This window comes from Montipora capricornis, chromosome 1 (genome assembly GCF_036669925.1).
Source record: "Montipora capricornis isolate CH-2021 chromosome 1, ASM3666992v2, whole genome shotgun sequence".
NCBI lineage: Eukaryota > Metazoa > Cnidaria > Anthozoa > Scleractinia > Acroporidae > Montipora > Montipora capricornis.
This window is the reverse complement of record NC_090883.1, coordinates 43,582,964-43,600,463: the sequence shown is the minus strand read 5'-3', so window position 1 is coordinate 43,600,463 and position 17,500 is coordinate 43,582,964. Positions and strand designations below refer to the sequence as shown.

Sequence of the window (17,500 nt, the reverse complement as noted above, 5' to 3'; positions counted from 1 at the left end):
CTGTTGACCCTTACTGACATAATTTTCCGTACATATGAGGAATGCTGAAAGCCTTGTCCACTTGTCCTTGCAGGTAACATCAAGGCACAAGTTAAGTCTCAACCGGCACCAAAGAAAAACTCCGGGCCCGTCACAGTGGTGGTAGGAAAAACATTCGAGGATATCGTGCTTGATTCCAAGAAGGACGTGCTTATTGAACTCTACGCCCCTTGGTGCGGACACTGCAAAGCGCTTGAACCAACTTACAAGAAACTAGGAAAGAAATTTAAAGACGATCCAAACTTGGTTATAGCTAAAATGGATGCTACAGTTAATGATACACCATCTGGTTACAAGGCTGAAGGATATCCCACCATCCTCTTCGCACCAGCAAATGACAAGAAGAACCCGATTAAATACGAAGGAGAGAGGAACCTGGACGATTTAGTGAAATTTATTAAGGAAAAAGCAACAGTCTCTCTAAAGCAGCCCAAAGAAGAACTTTAAGATTATTTTAGGTAACTAAGATGAAGAATGTTTCTTTCGTAAATCCGATCATGAAACCTGATTTCGTCGGGGGATCACGAAGTTCAAACGCGCATGACTCCGCACGTGTGTTGCTCTCGCGCGTGCCTGGCTTGTTGCTTTGGGGATGGGACGAGAATATGGATCCTTTCTAAATTATAGCAGCAATTTCTAGCTCATCCCAAAACTGAAGAATTTTTCTGAAAAAAAAACATGAAAAGAGTCAGTAGTTTCTTTAGTCTCTTGCTGTTACTCTTCTGAAATCCTGTTGACCACAAAATAAAAGAAAACGAATTGGTAAAAAAGCTTGTCTCTGTGGAGTTTGCCCTTTTTCTCAATCGCCCAAGCAGGAGGTAAATCCATACAAAGCTTCCCTGCTAGCAGAGTGCACTTTCCTTTTTGCGTTCGCTGGGCTGACCAAAAGACACCTCTGCCATCGGTCGAAACTCGTTTTGATCCGATCGCCGTCCACAACATTGGACGGCACTGTTCAAACCGTATGTCCCATGATATGTTTGCTGATTGTGACTTGAGCCTTGAGCCCGCCGTGTCCCCACACAACGTGAAGTATCACGTGACGATTCGGTCGCTAAGTAACCGCCGCGCATGCTCAACACAACATCAGCTCAGTGAACGCAAAAGAAAAGAGACCTCTGCTAGCAGGGAAACAAAGGGAAATTGCAGATATTTACGAAGGGCTGTTAACTAAATAAAAGTTTTGCCTTCGTCGAAGAATAAGAGAAAAAGAAGTAGGAAAATACGAGGATCGTAAAACAATGCGTTCATCACTTTATGACAAGTCAAGTAGACTCGTGTACCATTTGTTCCCGACTCGCGTACCCAAAGAGGAGCTATTTTTCTATTTATTATGTTCCGGTCTCGACAACTATCCGAGATCCAACAGGCGATTTGTACACTTATTGCATAGCCTGTATAGCGAGGGGATTGACCGACCGCTTCCGCCAACGTCTTCGCGATGTTGGAAAAAATGACAAACATGCACCGAAAACCCCTCGCGCGCCATTTCAACCAGCTCTCGAAGCACTGCACCGATAAGGTTTCCCTACCCGTCCCATTCCCCTCTCGGCGTCACTGCTACGCCCGCTAGCGCAACGTCAAAATGCGTTGAGTTTTGTTTAAAGTAACTTGTGTTCAGACTTTACAACTTTTTCAAGAGCTGGTAAACGCGGAAAATCAACAAGCATCCTTTTTTTAGTTTGTAACTTTTATTTCTCTCAATTCCTGCCTTCGTCTCGACTATACATCTTATTTCTTGACTACAAATTGACGTTTCGAGCGTTAGCCCTTCGTCAGAGCGAATCGATTCGCTCTGACGAAGGGCTAACGCTCGAAACGTCAGCTTTTAGAATCTCTGTACAGTGGCCAATTTACATTATCAACTCCCTTGATAAAACCAAATTTTGTATACTACTTCCCCACCGACGCAGCACCACAGTTTCTTTATAAACTACGCCCTTTTGGCTGTAGACTGCCAAGGACTTGCGAAGCAGTGCGACTGGAGTGCAAATTATCAATCCCATATCTTTGTGGCTTTTAGCACAAGTGCGTTTTCTTCCGAAAACAAATCATTTGCAATGAGACAGAAAAATGCCACAAAAAGCCCATCATGTTCAATTAAGGTTGTTAAGCCAGCGATAAACACTGTTTTTTTTTCTTTTTTTGAATTTTTAAAAGCAACAGATCTCGAACCCCCAGACAGGCTGCTTTCACCTGTTTCCAATCAGTTACGTGCTTTTAAATGGCTGATTGTTTGGTAACAGTTTTCATTGGCCGCCGCCAAAGAGTTAAATTTACCTTTGTCATGAATTTTGCATATGGGTTCAGCTGAAAAGTGGTGTGTGCATTTTGCATATAGAAAACAAAAGCAATTCGTATCCTGCTCGATTCGAGCTGGCGGAAGTAGCTGACCCTTCAACACGGGAAAAGTGCTTGAAATAGTCGACAAAAATGGCCTGCAAATGGAAGATAGAACGCACAAAAGACCCAATGGTAAATCACTTTACCGAATTTTTAAAAAGGCTTATTTTGTGATCATGTGGATAATATTTTAGATAGATTTTTTGCGCTTTACATTTTGTTATATCCTCCTTTTTTGGTTATGTTCAGCTCTGATATATCCTTTACCTTTTTAAAACTTTTTTTTTTTTAATCAGAATATTACATATAGTTTTTCCTCTCTACGAAAAATCTAAAATTTGGGTTTGTATTGCCCCACAGATATTTCCAGATGCCTAAGTGCACGGCGAATGCGCTCTTTTAGCTAGCCTTTTGCGCTGTTAAAAAATCCTGCAACTTTTTGCTCTACCGACTTTTTAAAAAATAGGATTATTCTATAGTGGCTCAAATTTTCTCCCCAATTCAACTGCGCGCCATTTGATCAACGATCAACCCTTGAGAGCAGTTAGTCAGGGCGTCCATTGTATTATCTCTTAACTGAGAAGGGCGACATCATGCAACTGATATACCAATTCAATATAGTATTCGGAAGGTATGAAAAGATCAAATATGCTAATCGTAACCTTCAGCCATTAGCAGCTATGACAACGGCAGTGGCTTGGACACAGACGAACAAAGATCGTAACCCTAAAAAGGATAGGGACGTCCAAACCGTGACAGATTGTTACGAGGTGGTGATAACTATCAAGAAAGGCGACATAGTCATTATTACAGAAAGCAATTTGGAGGAACTTTTAGCGTCTCACGTATTTTAGACTCAGGTTTGCTTCCTAGGAAACAAATATTTTTCGTTTGCGCGCTCTAACTGACCATTGTTTCCTCAAAATTGTTTTTCACTTTTTATGAAGGGGAGTTAGGGAATCTTCATTTGTGAAGATTAGTTGAATAAACAATTCAATTTCTTGTTACTATAATGCTCTCATTAAATAAGACGATTGTAAAACAATGATCAGAAATAACGTTTTGCTGAACCTCGTTTCTAGGGGAGAAGAAGAGAGACCTTGGGAACGAGTTTTCGTCGGTTTGGCGCCGGCAAAGGGGCTTCACTCCCTTTGCAATTGTCTTTGATGCGAACATTGAAACGTTTAATCAAATTTGATTTAAACAAAGCCGTATTATTGTTTAACTGTATACAAAAAACATCGCTACTTATTTCAATGTATACACAATCCACTAGGTATAATGTTTCATAAAATAATATTGATTGAGCTGGGATGGCGGGATATCCTTTCATCTTCTCCAGCTCGTTTCATAGCAACAATACATTTTGATCAAATTTTAACGAATGAGGATTTCGTACCAAGAAAGACTCTCTCGTTTGCCATCTTTTCATTTTGTTAAATTTCGAAGGTTGCTTCCTAATTTCAGCAAAGACTAAGTCACTTTTCCATTTTCGAAAACTACGTTTCATGTGGGAATAATAGCAGTTTCATTACAGCTGTAGTTCTGTTTGTGCAGCCTGTCTAAATCTTTAAATTTATATTACATTTGCGATAAACTTTTCCAATGCTCGTTTGAATTTTACTTACGATCTGACATGGCCGGAAAACAATCCAGATCTTTTAATCTGGTATACTTGTTATTACTCTTATGCCCTCTGCCTTCCGTTTCTCCACTGAAACCCAACAATAAGGTCAGTTTATAAGCACTATTTATAAAGTACTATATCAGTACCGATGTAATACGAAGCACGAGTTTTTGGTATAGTTTTTCGAACGAGTGGCCGACTATGGTTTCGTTTTGTTTTTCTAGACATATAGAGACATCAGAGAAAAATCACAAGAGGTTCAAACTTTAAAAAGATTTTCATCTACTTTTTCATTGGGTGTGAAAACACATCCACGTAATGTGTCATACATCTTGTGATTAGTGGACGTGGCTTATGAACTTTTAATAGTCGAGTCTGAGAAGTTGATAAGGGTTAAGTTTCGTGGAAACAGGGCAGTCCAGTGGTACTGAATGGCGTTTGCGTGGTGATCTGGAGATCCCGGGTTCAACACCCGTTCTAACCTCTCGACTGCATTTGCAGTCCGACCACTTAGGTTTCTTAAGACTTGTTATTGTTTTGTTCTGATCTGTTTCATGCATGGCATGGCCCTGAAAAGCCTTCTGGGGCGAGGCTAATAAAGTCTGTATGTAGATGACAAAAAATTCTTTCAAATGAATTGTTGAAGATTTAGAGTTTTCAATCAAGCAACCGTGGACAATATTCCTGTCGATGAACGATGGATCAAATTGGCTTGATCTTATAGGCGTAATTACAACTTGCATGAGAAACTAAATATTTTGAGTAAGAGCAGATATAACGTAGATCTGAAATCAAAGAGATTTCAAACCTACGTTAATTGTATCGGCCCTTGCTCAAAATATTTGGTTTCTCAATTTTGAAGATTTACTCCAAATAAAGTTGTGGACGACGAACGACTTGTTAGGACGACTGTTAGTGAAACAATGACAGTCTACATACTCTTTTCACAATATTTCTTCAGCAATTCCTATATACAAATGCACCAAATGTCACTTAAATTAGCGCTAGATAAAGAGCAATCAGAGGGTTTCAACCAAGCGTTCCAATCTGTGTTTCCTCAACCAGGAACCTACTAAGGTAATCTAAATCTCTCACTGATATCGCTCGGCCCTGCAGTACAACTGCCCCCTGCAGTGAGCGGTTCTTTTTTTGCACTTGTTGACGTGGGTTGGCGGGCCTATTTAAAACGATATTATTATAAATCTATTTATATTGTTATATCAAGGACAGTCGGAAAATTCAAAATAAGCAACCGGCGAAATATGATGAGCTTTTAAAATCCGAAATTAGAAATGCTCCAGCCCCGCGGAGTGATGTATTTTGGAAACGACTCACCCGACGGGAGACTACGAAAGTGAACATTTGCCCCCAAAATGTGTTAATTAGTTAACTTACAAATGTACTGATTTGGCTTTTAACTTTCCAAAGATATAGGGAGCTAGAAACGCTGAAAAGTGCACATTCTACATATGTGTTTTTCATGTTACTTCATTTATTGATTTCCTCTCAGTTTGTGCAGTTCCCCGGCGGCTACAACTCACACCACCTTTTCACAGGTGGCAGCAGCTCACGCGATACAACTGAATTTATGTTTCAGCAACATCTGTTTTTTAAATCAACCGGAATGAAAGAGGTTTGAGGTTTGATCATAAAGGAAACAATAATAAAATAAAGCGAAATTAAACGACGCTTCATCAGCGCAGCTTCTAAGATGTTCAAATTTGGAAGACAGTAATTAGTGCGTGTACACACCCCTTTTAATGTGGCAATTCCGGCAACCAACACGATATAAATACGATTGCGGTTGCATTAAAGCTTAGCGCGGTTCGGGGCCTTTTAATTTGTAAGGTGGAGGGAACATGAGTGGAAGACGGCGGGAATCAAATTAAAGAAGAGGGAACGAGTCGACTCGTATTTCAAGTCGTTAAGGGTTCTTTTTAATGAAGTAAAGGACACTTTTGAGAACCTTGAATATTTAATATTCTCATGACTCGTTTAACTAGCATTTCAACAAAGCCGTTGTTCGTATTCGTAAGGCATTCAAAGTGTATGCTCGCCTTCAATACGTGGCATCCACATCTACAATGCCGTAGCTTCAGGGCCTGATTACCTGGAGAATTTCAGTCCGGGTTCTGAAAGAAATCCTCTTGCGCGAATTTGCGTTTTGCGCCCGGGCTGAAATTCATCAAAATTTCACCGGCTGAAATTGCGCTGAAACTCGCCATGTAATCGGGCCCTTAGAGCTGGAAAACAGAGGTAACGTTTCACTTTTTAATAAAGAAACTTCCATACGACACAGGCAACCATGACTTTTTTGGTTTTTGTTTGCAATTCGAAACCAGGGCGTGGAACTACTAGTCTGGTTTGTCAGTATCAAAGCTCTTTTATTATTAATATTTTCATCAAAAACATCTGGTTTAGAGAGGTAGATAAAGATTCTATTCTGACTCAGTAAAGATATTGAACTCATTTTATTTCAGAGCGGCAAATCGCTTTACCCTCTGAATACAAGGTAGTTCCCTTTTCAACCCTAATATAAATGCTGGAAATGGAATGTGCTGGGAAAGCCTGTGGCATTAAGATGCGAGATCAATCTTTTTGGGTTTTTATCTTTTTGCCTTATTAATATGTTTATAAAATTATTCTGAAAATGCAAACCGACTTTTTATAATTCACCCAGAAAACTATTTGTATTTGAAAAACATAAAGAACAGGTGCACAAATACTGTATAATTTCCAAGAAATTTTCAGGGTCCTTGATCGTTGCAGCGTTCATCTTATCCAATCTTAACTTCAAGTTGGAAGAAATCCTAACAACATACTATTAGAGTACACTATTTTTCTACGGTTTGCTGCGAAAAAAAGACTAGTCGAGACAAAATAAGCAACAGCTCATCGATAAACGGCAAATATGAACTGGTATAGACAGGTAGAGCAGCGATGCAGTAATGCTATTGGTCAAGAAGGTTAACAAGCTTTCACAGAGGTTTGTTTACACATTTTTCAAAACATCTGAAGTCTGCGACAATACGAGGCGTCCCCTGACAGCCCAAGAGTATTCCATTGTTCCATTGTTACGTATCACTTAGCTCAATCTCGCTGATGCGGGGAGTTGGTTACAGCTAATGTTCAGGTAGCTGTTTTCCTCATGGCTTCTCCCACAGAAAACCAAAAATCGGACGATCCCGACCCAATGCAAGCACCTCCTGAAACAGAAGCTGCGGCTGTTGTTCAGGATGAAGCGAAGAAACCGGTGAAGAAAACCGAGCTAGCAATTTTGAACTTTGTTGTGAAATATTTGAAGCTGGTCGGTGCAGCGCTGTTAATTTGGTTTATGGGATGGCTTGGGTTAAGTTATGTCTGGATCGTTTGTGGGCTATTTATCTACGTGTTATGGCGGTTAAATGCGGACGAACGAAAGACAAGGAGAGATGCTTTCCGCGAGGCTACGGAAAAAGAACAAGAAGTTATCGAGGCCCGCATGGAAGATCTGCCATCTTGGGTAAGATATTTTGCCTCTCAAATCAAAAGTTTGTAGATTTCACAGCAAATCAAACGCGAGATTGGTTTCTATCCAGAAAATAAGAAGCCCCGCTCTTTATGTTTTTTTTGGATGGTAGCTCCCAAGAGTCAATTCATTGATGAGATTATTATATTGTTTTTACGGCTCGTTGTAGATTATTCGGGAACAATCTGTGTTTTCGGCGGAACACGTATTTGCATGCTATAGTTCATTCGACCTGAAAGTTATTTTGCTGGAAACTGCAAGTCTTTTATGTAAAACTTGTTAAAATTATGAATGCATCAGGTTTTTGTTAAGTATATGAGGTGTGGCATGGATTCAACACAATCATTGTGGGGACAGCTATTCTTCGAGTTATTTTCATAGAGTTAAGTTTCCAAAATCCTGAATTCAAGATTTTGAAAGCCAGCATTCACAAAAGCTAACCTTAAGCCTAAAAACCTTTGTTTCGGCCTAATTAGGCGTAAGGTTAGCTTTTATGCATATTTAGGATATTTTTTGTAGTTCTGTATTTCTGAATTCAGGATTTTAACAGTCCTTTTCCAAAATCGTGAATTCAGGGTTTTGGATTCCACACTCTTGAATTCAGGATTTTGAAAACTTAGCTCTAACCGTAATGTCATAAGTCTGTGAAATAACTCTACTGCTAGTCAACCTCAATAATTGCAAACTCGAACTCGTGTTTTCTCAGAATTTTTAGCAGTAAGCTGAGGAATTACCAATCTGCAGAGTCTGCAGGCTGGATTGCGTGGTAGCCACCAAAAATGAATAAAAAACTGGAGCTGATAAGCTGTAAAGCCCTTGATAAACAGTCACTTAAAACTCTCACTACCATAAACACAGCATTAGAGTAAATTAAACATGGGCAGTCTTCCAGTTTGCAATGAATTATGGAAACCATAATTTGGGTTGCTAATTGTGAGCTTAAATATTGGCTAAGAAGATATTAAAAAATTCATTAGTGGACGAAGGAGAGGTCGTTCCCCTCATTTATGAAGATACTTGAGCTTTGTGTGGTAAAAATTGTAAACAACTAATCTGAAGTCATCACAATATTTTTTAACTGCAATGTACGTGTATACACATGGCTTCCAAATGTCTGCAAATTTGTTTTGGCTGGAAAGTGTGCTGTAAGATCGCTTCTCATTGTTTTGAAGTAAATTGTATATTTATAAGAAAATCACCAGTCCCTGGAATAGTTATTACACCTTTCAGGAACCCGGCCCAGGTGGCTTGATATGTAAAATAGTGAAACATAAACATGCAAGTTAATGCATGCAGGTTGTGATAGTGTTGTAAGTCTTATTTTTTTCACATGTAATTATCAAATGTCAGACATGACATTTGATGGTGACATGATTGTACTAGATCACCTACCCAAATTACTAGGCTTACAGAGAGATGTATTTATCAACAACAAGTACAAAGGGGATACTTAAAAAAAAAAGGTACACATTGTGTACGTGTGGTAGTGTAGTAACTTGACACAGTGCTTTATTCCTTAACTGTCAACTGAGCTGTGTTTTGTTTCCTAGGACGTAAATATATGTTATTCACCGAGATCTTGAGACAGAGGGCACAGTTTTTCCCGATACGGACCGACCAAGGCCGATGAATAACATTTTTATTTATTTCTAAATTCTATTTTTAGAAGGTAGGAGAAACTATTAAGAAAAACTAGAAAAGTAATGTTTTTATTTTACACAGTCTCATCAACATGTCAGCAAATGTACAAATTGATCACGAATATTTTTACACTGTGTGAAGTTTCCCTTTCAAAAGTCAACAAACTTAGAAATGTAGAAGAAGCCATTTCAATGTTTTAAGCGAGAAAGTGACATCTGTCAGTCTGCGAACAGAGTGAAATTCAACATTCAAATGGCACAAACAGTTTTTGTTTAAAACTGAGGAGGAAACAATAACACTGCTCTATTGCAAAAAACAATTAAGACAAATTAGCAACTTCGCAACTTCACTCTTCATTCTGCGCTTAGCGTAGTTGGTTACCATGACCGTGGTCAGGAGAAAGGAAAATACTGCCTGCTGCCGGAACCAATCAGATTGCAGGATTCTCAGGATACCCCCCGCTCATGATCAAAGAAATAAATAATATGTGAATACTAAACCCAGAAAGATTGAAGAAAATAAATAGAAATTGAGAAACACTGGCTTCGAGCCTGAAACGAAATTCAATTTCTTTTTCACAGCAATTAAAGTGTGTACTCTGAACATCTGACAGTTTCCACAACAAAAGTTCGCTGAAGTTAAGTCCTGCCCAGCAGGGTTAGTATCGGTTTTTTTTTCTTTCAAGTGTTATAAAAGTGAACAAGAAGTGTGGAAATTCAACACAAAGATCACAATCGTCCAACTCTTGAGGTTGACCATTCTTTCTGCAAGTCAAAAATCTACTCTCCTAGATGAGGTTATTTAAAGTCTCTGTTACGAGCCTAGGAAGGCCCATCAGGCCGGCGCTTATCTCCGGTTTCCGTAGCATGAAGCGACTAGGAGTATTTATACTTCCCCCTGGATGGGATATTAGTCCATCGCAGGGTTACCCCCAGCATTACGCCAGTACCCATTTATACACCTGGGTGGAGAGAGGCACTGTGAGAGTAAAGTGTCTTGCCCAAGAACACAACACAATGTCCCCTCCCAGGCCCCGAACCCGGACCACTCGATCCGGAGTCGAGTGCACTAACCATGAGGCCACCGCACCTCCCAAGACGAGGTTATTTATCACCAGGCAATTCCATCATTTTGGAAATAGAAACTTCTTTATTATTCATCAGCGTCACAAATTCTTGCAGATTTTGTGGCTCATTTGTTGAAATTCAAGCACGCTTCCAACAGACCTGTCTATTTTCGTATTTCACCCAGTTATTTTCCGGTGCGGCTGTTAATTAAATGACATGAGGATTTAAAAAGGGTTTTCAGCTTTGTTTTCCCTCTCACCTAACACACAGGCGGCTTCCACTTCTTTATTTTTCATACAGATATAATTTTTTAAAAGAAACGTGGAGCGAAACATTGCAGGAATAAATTGCAAGAGAAGAAAGTGGATATCAGTGAAATCAACAGACACAAACTAGCTGATCTTATAATCTACATGTTTACCAATCAGCAAAATTAAAGTAGTGTTGCCAAACCTGCAATTATACTCAATGACTAAAAGATTTCGACATACATGTATGTGAAGACTAAGTTGCGATTTTTTGTTTCGTTTAATTCAGTTTAGCTCATCTTTTCTATCACTGGGCAAAATTTTTGAGCACAGTGCTGTGGGAATTTCAATGCAAACAAGCTGATGAAATCTACATTTTTTTTGCTGATTCATCGCAATGATAAATATAAAAATAGTTTTTTACTGTTTTTCTTCCCGTTGCAAGGAAATTGCTGTTGATTTTTTTTCAGTGCAGGCAGAGGAGTTGACCTGGTCTTTAAGAGTAAAAATATTATGGTTGACTGGTGAACTTTTTTCTTGTTTATTTGACCTGCAGAATGTCTGTGGAATGTGAGCTTGCATGATCTCCATAGATGTGAAAAGAGTGATTTTGATTAAGACATTTAAGAAATTAATTTGACAATAATGTACTCAAACAGTTTTCATTCTCTTTTCATTAAGAAAATTAAGAAAGGAAAAAGGCGATAAGTGGGCTGCAAGCAAACATCAATAATATTATTATTGTTGTAATTTGAGAAAACCGTACATTAGTTTCATAAATCATGCACATGCTGGAGGCCTACAAATCTTACACTCACTCACTCACTCAGACAGACTGCCTTGATGACATAGTGTTTAGTTGACTTCCACAAAAAACATATTTGTGTCAAAGACTGATTGGTGAGTGGAATAGCTATTACCGTATTTACCGGTGTATTTGTGGATCCCATGTATAAGTCGACCCCCCATTTTTGATGGCATAAAAAGCAATTTCTTTATTTCTTAATTAAATGTTCATGGTATACTTAATCCTGAATTATTTCATTTCTGGAATTTTGGATACACAAAAAAATCAGGGTCTCAAGTGCTTAATAGTTTTGTGGTTCAGCAGTTGTTGTATATGCGGGCATTTTGTCGTTGAGTTTCGAAAAAGTTCTCAGAAAATCGAACATGTAAACCTCAAACTAACCTGTTTCGTTGTTCAAGGATAAAGGGCTTTAAAGAATAAGCACAACATCACAGAAGCAGGAGTCAAATCTTCAATCTTTAATTGGTCCTTGATTTACAATATCTCACATGACAAACAAAACAAAAAACTCATAAACCAAACACTACAAAGTTTGCAACAGCATTTAAATCAGCCAGGTTTGTATAAAGAATAAAAAACAATCATTACCAACCAGCATTTTCAGACAATGCGAGTGATGACGCTTGCACCCAAACATGAGGTTACTGCATGTAAGCAGTTGAACGATTGGGTTTTATTTGAAGAAACAGAAATGCCCTTTTGAGCTTTCCGCTTTTGGTAAACGAAAATTGCCAGTGTCTATTTCTTATTTGTGCGAGTGAGTACATGTATCTTCAACATTTAGAATTGGACAAATCCTTTTTCATTTCAACTGGAATTGCTTACATTCATTTTGAAGTCTTTTGTCCACTGCATTTGTTATGCTCAAGACAACATTATTATGTTAATTTTGAAGAAATTATTTAGCTGAAACTTGACCCTAAATCTTTGACCTGTGTATAAGTCGACGGCGATTTTTGGAGCTTCTTTCGAGGCCATAAAAGGTCAACGTATACATGGGTAAATATGGCCACCAAGACTGTCAGCTTCAATTCAACTGCTTTTTGCTACAAGCTTGCACTTTTGTGATAATCTACATGTACCATTAAGTTCTTGCCTTAATTAGCATCAGTAATTTGGTAGATTTGGCTGGTGGCCATGTACATGTAAGTCATTTTATATTTTTTACAAGACTTGTAAGGTAATATGTTTGCAAAATAAATAAACAAATAAACAAATCATCCTTTTTTCCTTGCACTCGTAGGTGCATAAAGCCAAAATTATAAATAAGTAAATGGCCTTATGTAGGCATTGTGTGGGGAGGAGACGTTTCCCTTGTGTTGTGGGAGGAAAATATAATGTGCAAATGTTCCCACTATACATGCAAGAGGCTTTTTTGAGATATTCTTAGAGTTTCCGTGCTAGCTGGGCTGACAAGTTCGGGAAGAGAGACCTCTGCCATGGGTCCAAATTCACTGTGTTGAGCATGCGGGGCAGTTACTTAGTGACCAAATCTCCTCATGTGATACTTCATGTTGCATGGACTCACTTAAAAACAGTGGAGATACTGTAAAGGAATGTGCACAACACATGGGGCACAAGTCACAGTCACTAATCATAATTTATTATCATGAGGCATGCGGTTTGAAGAGTGCCGTCCAATGTTGTGGACGGTGGTTGGATCAAAGTGAATCTCGACCCATGGCAGATTGAAGTCTCTTTTCTGGTACTCGTCAGGCCAGCAAACACAAAAAGAAAAGAGACCTCTGTTAGCAGGGAATCTCATAGTTTGAGTGGAGCAATGAGTTTTAAATGAACTGAACAACAGGTCATTGCCTTAAGCTGAAATGATGTAGGTGTTAAATGCTCGGAGATATTAGCTACTAGCGACTCTGAAATCCAAGGGTAAACAAAGTATTATTATTATTATTATTATTATTATTATTATTATTATTATGTAGAATTGAGCACAGGGTTTTTCCCTGGGGAGAAATATCCAGTCAAGTCTCATCCCGAGACCTCAGACTTCCATCACTTTTCTGAGGATACATGTATGTGCCGATCCGAGGAGTGCCGACTTTTGCATCGTTCTTGTTCGGTCCTTAATTCCTAGTTGCTCCAAGTGGCCTGCCAGCTTCTTTGACACTGAACCCAATGCACCTACTACCACCTGACACCACTTTTGTCCTTGATTTCCTGATCCTTTTAATCTCTCTTGTCAGGTCTTGGTACTTTTCGTACTTTTCAGTTTCTTTTTGCCGTACGTTGCTATCTCCGGGAACAGCTATGTCCACAATCATTGTTTCCTTTGCCTTCTTTTTCTGAATTACAATGTCTGGCTTCCTGTGATGGATTTCATGGTCTGTCTGTTTGGATGGTAAAGTCCCACAACAGTTTTACTTCCTCATTCTCTTCTATGCTTTTGGGGGAATGCTCATACCATTTGTCACTGCACTCAACTCCATATTCCTTGCACAACTCCCAATGTATGACCCGCCCAACAACATCATGTCTCTTTCTATATTCTGTCTGCGCAAGCTTGGGGCAACTACACAAAGTATGCTGCTTATTATTATTATTATTATTATTATTATTATTATTATTATTATTATTATGATGTCACATCAGCAAAGCTTTGTGCTTAAATTTTAGACTGTAAAATTGTCATTTGAATGGTTATAAAGTTAACATCAGAACAAATTTAACTAAGTATCTGATCAGGTCTGTCCCTGATTTATTTTTTGTTGTTTTAGGTTTTCTTTCCTGACGTGGAAAGAGCTGAATGGCTCAACAAAGTAAGTTTATGGTTCCACTTTGTTTGTAAAATAATTGGATAAATGAAATATCTTGTTTTGTCCTCTTCCCACCAATAATGTTGGAGATATGATTTAACCATGTTTAGTTTATTTTAAGATGGAATATCTTATTTGCGAAATATACGTGTAACTCTACAACACTGTTTTCTGTAACTGCAATGTTGTGGTACCAAATGAAACAAGATCCAGTCACAAATGTGACATAATTGGTCACCATGGCAACAAAAGAGCCATCTAGAACGCCCTATATTTTGTATTTAAACGCTTATATCTAAAAAATTAACTTTGTGATCCTCAATTTTTATTGCTGAAAGGTAATTGGCAGGCTAAGATAACTCTATCTACAAAGTTTTAGAAACTTCTCTGGGTTGGATTGAGAGCCACCTTAAACTTTTCCAGTTGTGAAGGTGGCTATCAATATGCTGCAGAGAAATTCTTTATCTTTGCAGGGAGTTTTGTCTGAGCCTTCTGATCACTTTCCAGCAATAAATGTTTCTTGGATCCACTTACTATGATTATGCGTACCATCTCAATGGAGTCTCTATGCACCCTCTGCGTTGGTGCTCTACTAAAGTCCTGCTCTACTTTTTCAACCCAAGTTTCCCTTTCATTGTGTTTGACTTCTGATGAGTTTGTACGATGCGCGAGCCAGGGAGCCACGTGAGTCAACAGGCAAGGCGTGCAAGCCAGCTTGCAGTTATTGGAAGCTAAGCATTTTAATTAATGGATACTTTGACTTATAATTATACTGTTTATTAGAGCTATTTGAAACTGTTCTCAGAGGCTTCTCATGTCTGCCTTGCATGCCTCGCTGGTTCGCAGATTACAATGCATCCCCACCTCCCACCTCTGATCAATCTTCTTCCACGTTTTGATGTTCTTCATATGGTTCTTCCTCTTCTCCTCTTATAATTTATATTTATTGTCATTATTATAACTTACTTAGTGGAGATGTCTATGCTTTTTGTAGATGCTAGTCCAACTGTGGCCGTACATCAATGATATGGTTATCAAGATTTTGAGGGAAACTGTGGAGCCAGAGATACAGAAGAATGTGCCCAGTTTTCTGAGCTCTATTCATTTTGGAGAAATCTCTCTTGGCCAAGTGGTATGTTATTGCCCCTGAAAGTGAACAGATGTGTTTTTTTTGTTAAGTCAAGTTTCCTAGCGAAAAAAATGCAAGTTTTCCTACATGTACATTGTAACAAGAGGCCTATATTCATTTTTTGGGCTTGAAACACCTTTCCTTTGCAAAGTTGTACTGTTGATAATGTTGCATGGATTTTCAGAGAGTTGTCAAGAGGTGTTAGGAGACGAATATTAATTCCCATCTTAGGACACGTTCAGTCCTAAGAAAATGCAGTATTGCCACCTTTTTTATTTACTTGATCCACTTTAACTTGAGTCAAATTTATTTTATTTCATTGTTAGCCTCCCCGTATTGGTGGCATCAAGACTTATGCTCATAATGTTGATCGGAATGAGATTATCTTGGATATCGACCTCATGTAAGTATGCTTTTCAAACTCCTGATCCACATGAGTATTACTAAACCATGGAACAGTGAAGCACCAAAACAGTGAAAACGAAGCACCAAAACACCATGTATGACCCCACCATACATTGAATACCAACCGACAAAGGCTGTATTTGAGGCTAAATATCGTTTTAGTAAAACATTATTGCTCCTAATTCATCGAGATTAAGATTAGGATTCAGATTAAGACTGAGATTAGCAACAATAACTTTTTAGGCCTAATTAGGCGTAAAACAATATTTATAATCTCAAATCCAACCTTTGTCGGTTAGTATTCAATGTATGGAGGGGTCGCACATGGTGTTTTGATGCTTTGTTTCGCTGTTTCGCTGTTTCAGTGTTCTGCTGTTTCGTTGTTTCGTAATGTCCGCTCTACATGTATGTACTAACATTGTGCTCTTTTGGGTAAAAAGTTTCAATTGATGAACATCTCGTAGGTGTGAGCTGCTTTTAGAGTGGATTCTGCTTGTTGAGATACATGTACCGTAACTGGCAAAAGTAGTTTTAAAGTCACAATTTCACTACGCTGCATTGTGTTGTCAGCGGTTTAGCAAAAAAAATATGAGCCTGCAATACTTGTGTGTAAAGAAACCGCTGAAAATGGCGAATGATCGAAGGAATGGTGCTGTGCACGTAACATCACAGCTAAATTACTCTATAATTACGCTATCTTCAGAGAAAATTCACAGCGAGAAACAAAATAATTTTGTCATTTATTTATTTTAGCAAAAGTAGCAGCAAAGTGACAACTGCTAACCCTTTTGTTTCGAAAGTGCGAAGGTGAAAACAAATCACAAATTTGCGACTTCTCCAGATATTTTAGTCGCAAGGGGAAAAATTTAGTCGCAAATGCGACTGTATTGGTCGCAATTTCGAGCCCTGCTTCATTGTAACATCACATCCTGTTGGTGTTGGCCTCAAAGACATTGAATTTGCAAACCATTTTCAGGGGCCTTTAAAAAATTACCATGAAAAAAAAAAATTTCAACACTATAATTATATGAGTTAAGTTTGTTGGTAATCCCTACTCTGCCCCAAGAAGGTGTCCATTTTTCCCCTTAATTCTCAGGAAAAACCAACAATAAAATGATTTCAAATGGTTTTATTTTTTTGTTCTTTAAGTTTATTTGTTATCTCCCCAATTATTGGACAACGAGAGCTCCACTTCTGTATAATAGGGAGTTTAATTAAGCAAAGACAGCGGCTACAGCTACGGCTACGCCACGAAGCAAGAATATTATTGGTTAAAAAAGGACAAATACTCGTGCTGCACGTGCAACATGGATTTCTGTGCCTTTCTCTGCCGTACTCGGACCACAAAACAACAACGTGAAATCACCACATTTTAGGCTTTGACGACAACGTGAGCACGTAAAAATGAATCAGTCATTTTCTGTTTTGACTTTAATTAATTAAAACCGTCCGTACCCATTCAGATACAGGATAGTTCGCCTGTATTGTAAAAGGTAAAAGAGACGGAATAATCACGAAATACTTGCGATAGCGCTAAGTTATAATTATAATTGGACTGATGTTTTCGTTGCCGTAGTCGTTGTCTTTGCTTAAACTTCCTAATAATACCCTAGGGAGGCAAATAAAATGAGCACTTAATTAATATGTTATTAAAAACACTGTACATGTACATACCAGCTATGTTAGCCGCAGGCAAAGGATCGAGTTTGTTGATTCTGTTGTGTTTTATTCATTTCTAGCTATGCAGGTGACTCTGACTTTGAGCTGTCAGTCAAGGGTGCCACGGTTGGAATTGAAGATCTTCAGGTATACAATGTACATGTATAGTATTGTTATGCATTGACAAAATGCTATTTGTCAGAAACTGGCTGACGAAGAAAGAAGGGGTAGTTTCTAAAGAAACTGTGGTGCTGC

The 17,500-nt window shown here is 38.5% G+C and overlaps 3 protein-coding genes across 5 annotated transcripts in view; 2 read left to right on the top strand and 1 right to left on the bottom strand.

Moving 5' to 3' along the window:
• Positions 1 to 809, top strand: part of LOC138045323 (protein disulfide-isomerase A4-like) — a 14,494-nt gene extending 13,685 nt beyond the window's left edge. Inside the window, exon 8 of the mRNA XM_068891769.1 lies at positions 74 to 809. Coding sequence (XP_068747870.1) covers positions 74 to 486 — 413 coding nt within the window. The 3' untranslated portion in view covers positions 487 to 809. The remainder of the gene's footprint in view (positions 1 to 73) is intronic.
• Positions 1 to 9,094, bottom strand: part of LOC138045438 (hypoxanthine-guanine phosphoribosyltransferase-like) — a 33,209-nt gene extending 24,115 nt beyond the window's left edge. Inside the window, exon 1 of the mRNA XM_068891957.1 lies at positions 9,091 to 9,094. The gene's annotated coding sequence lies outside the window, so the exon portion shown is untranslated. The remainder of the gene's footprint in view (positions 1 to 9,090) is intronic.
• LOC138045385 (extended synaptotagmin-2-like) overlaps positions 2,347 to 17,500 on the top strand; it is a 34,246-nt gene continuing 19,092 nt past the window's right edge. Inside the window, exons 1-5 of one of the 3 annotated variants that reach the window (XM_068891888.1) lie at positions 2,347 to 2,514; positions 14,014 to 14,055; positions 15,047 to 15,184; positions 15,508 to 15,584; positions 17,326 to 17,392. In XM_068891888.1, the coding sequence (XP_068747989.1) occupies positions 2,473 to 2,514; positions 14,014 to 14,055; positions 15,047 to 15,184; positions 15,508 to 15,584; positions 17,326 to 17,392 (366 nt within the window). In that variant the 5' untranslated portion in view covers positions 2,347 to 2,472. Of the gene's footprint in view, positions 2,515 to 3,972; positions 4,115 to 6,987; positions 7,512 to 14,013; positions 14,056 to 15,046; positions 15,185 to 15,507; positions 15,585 to 17,325; positions 17,393 to 17,500 lie in introns of those variants that run through there. The other 2 variants (XM_068891881.1, XM_068891872.1) reach the window with 2 other exon arrangements.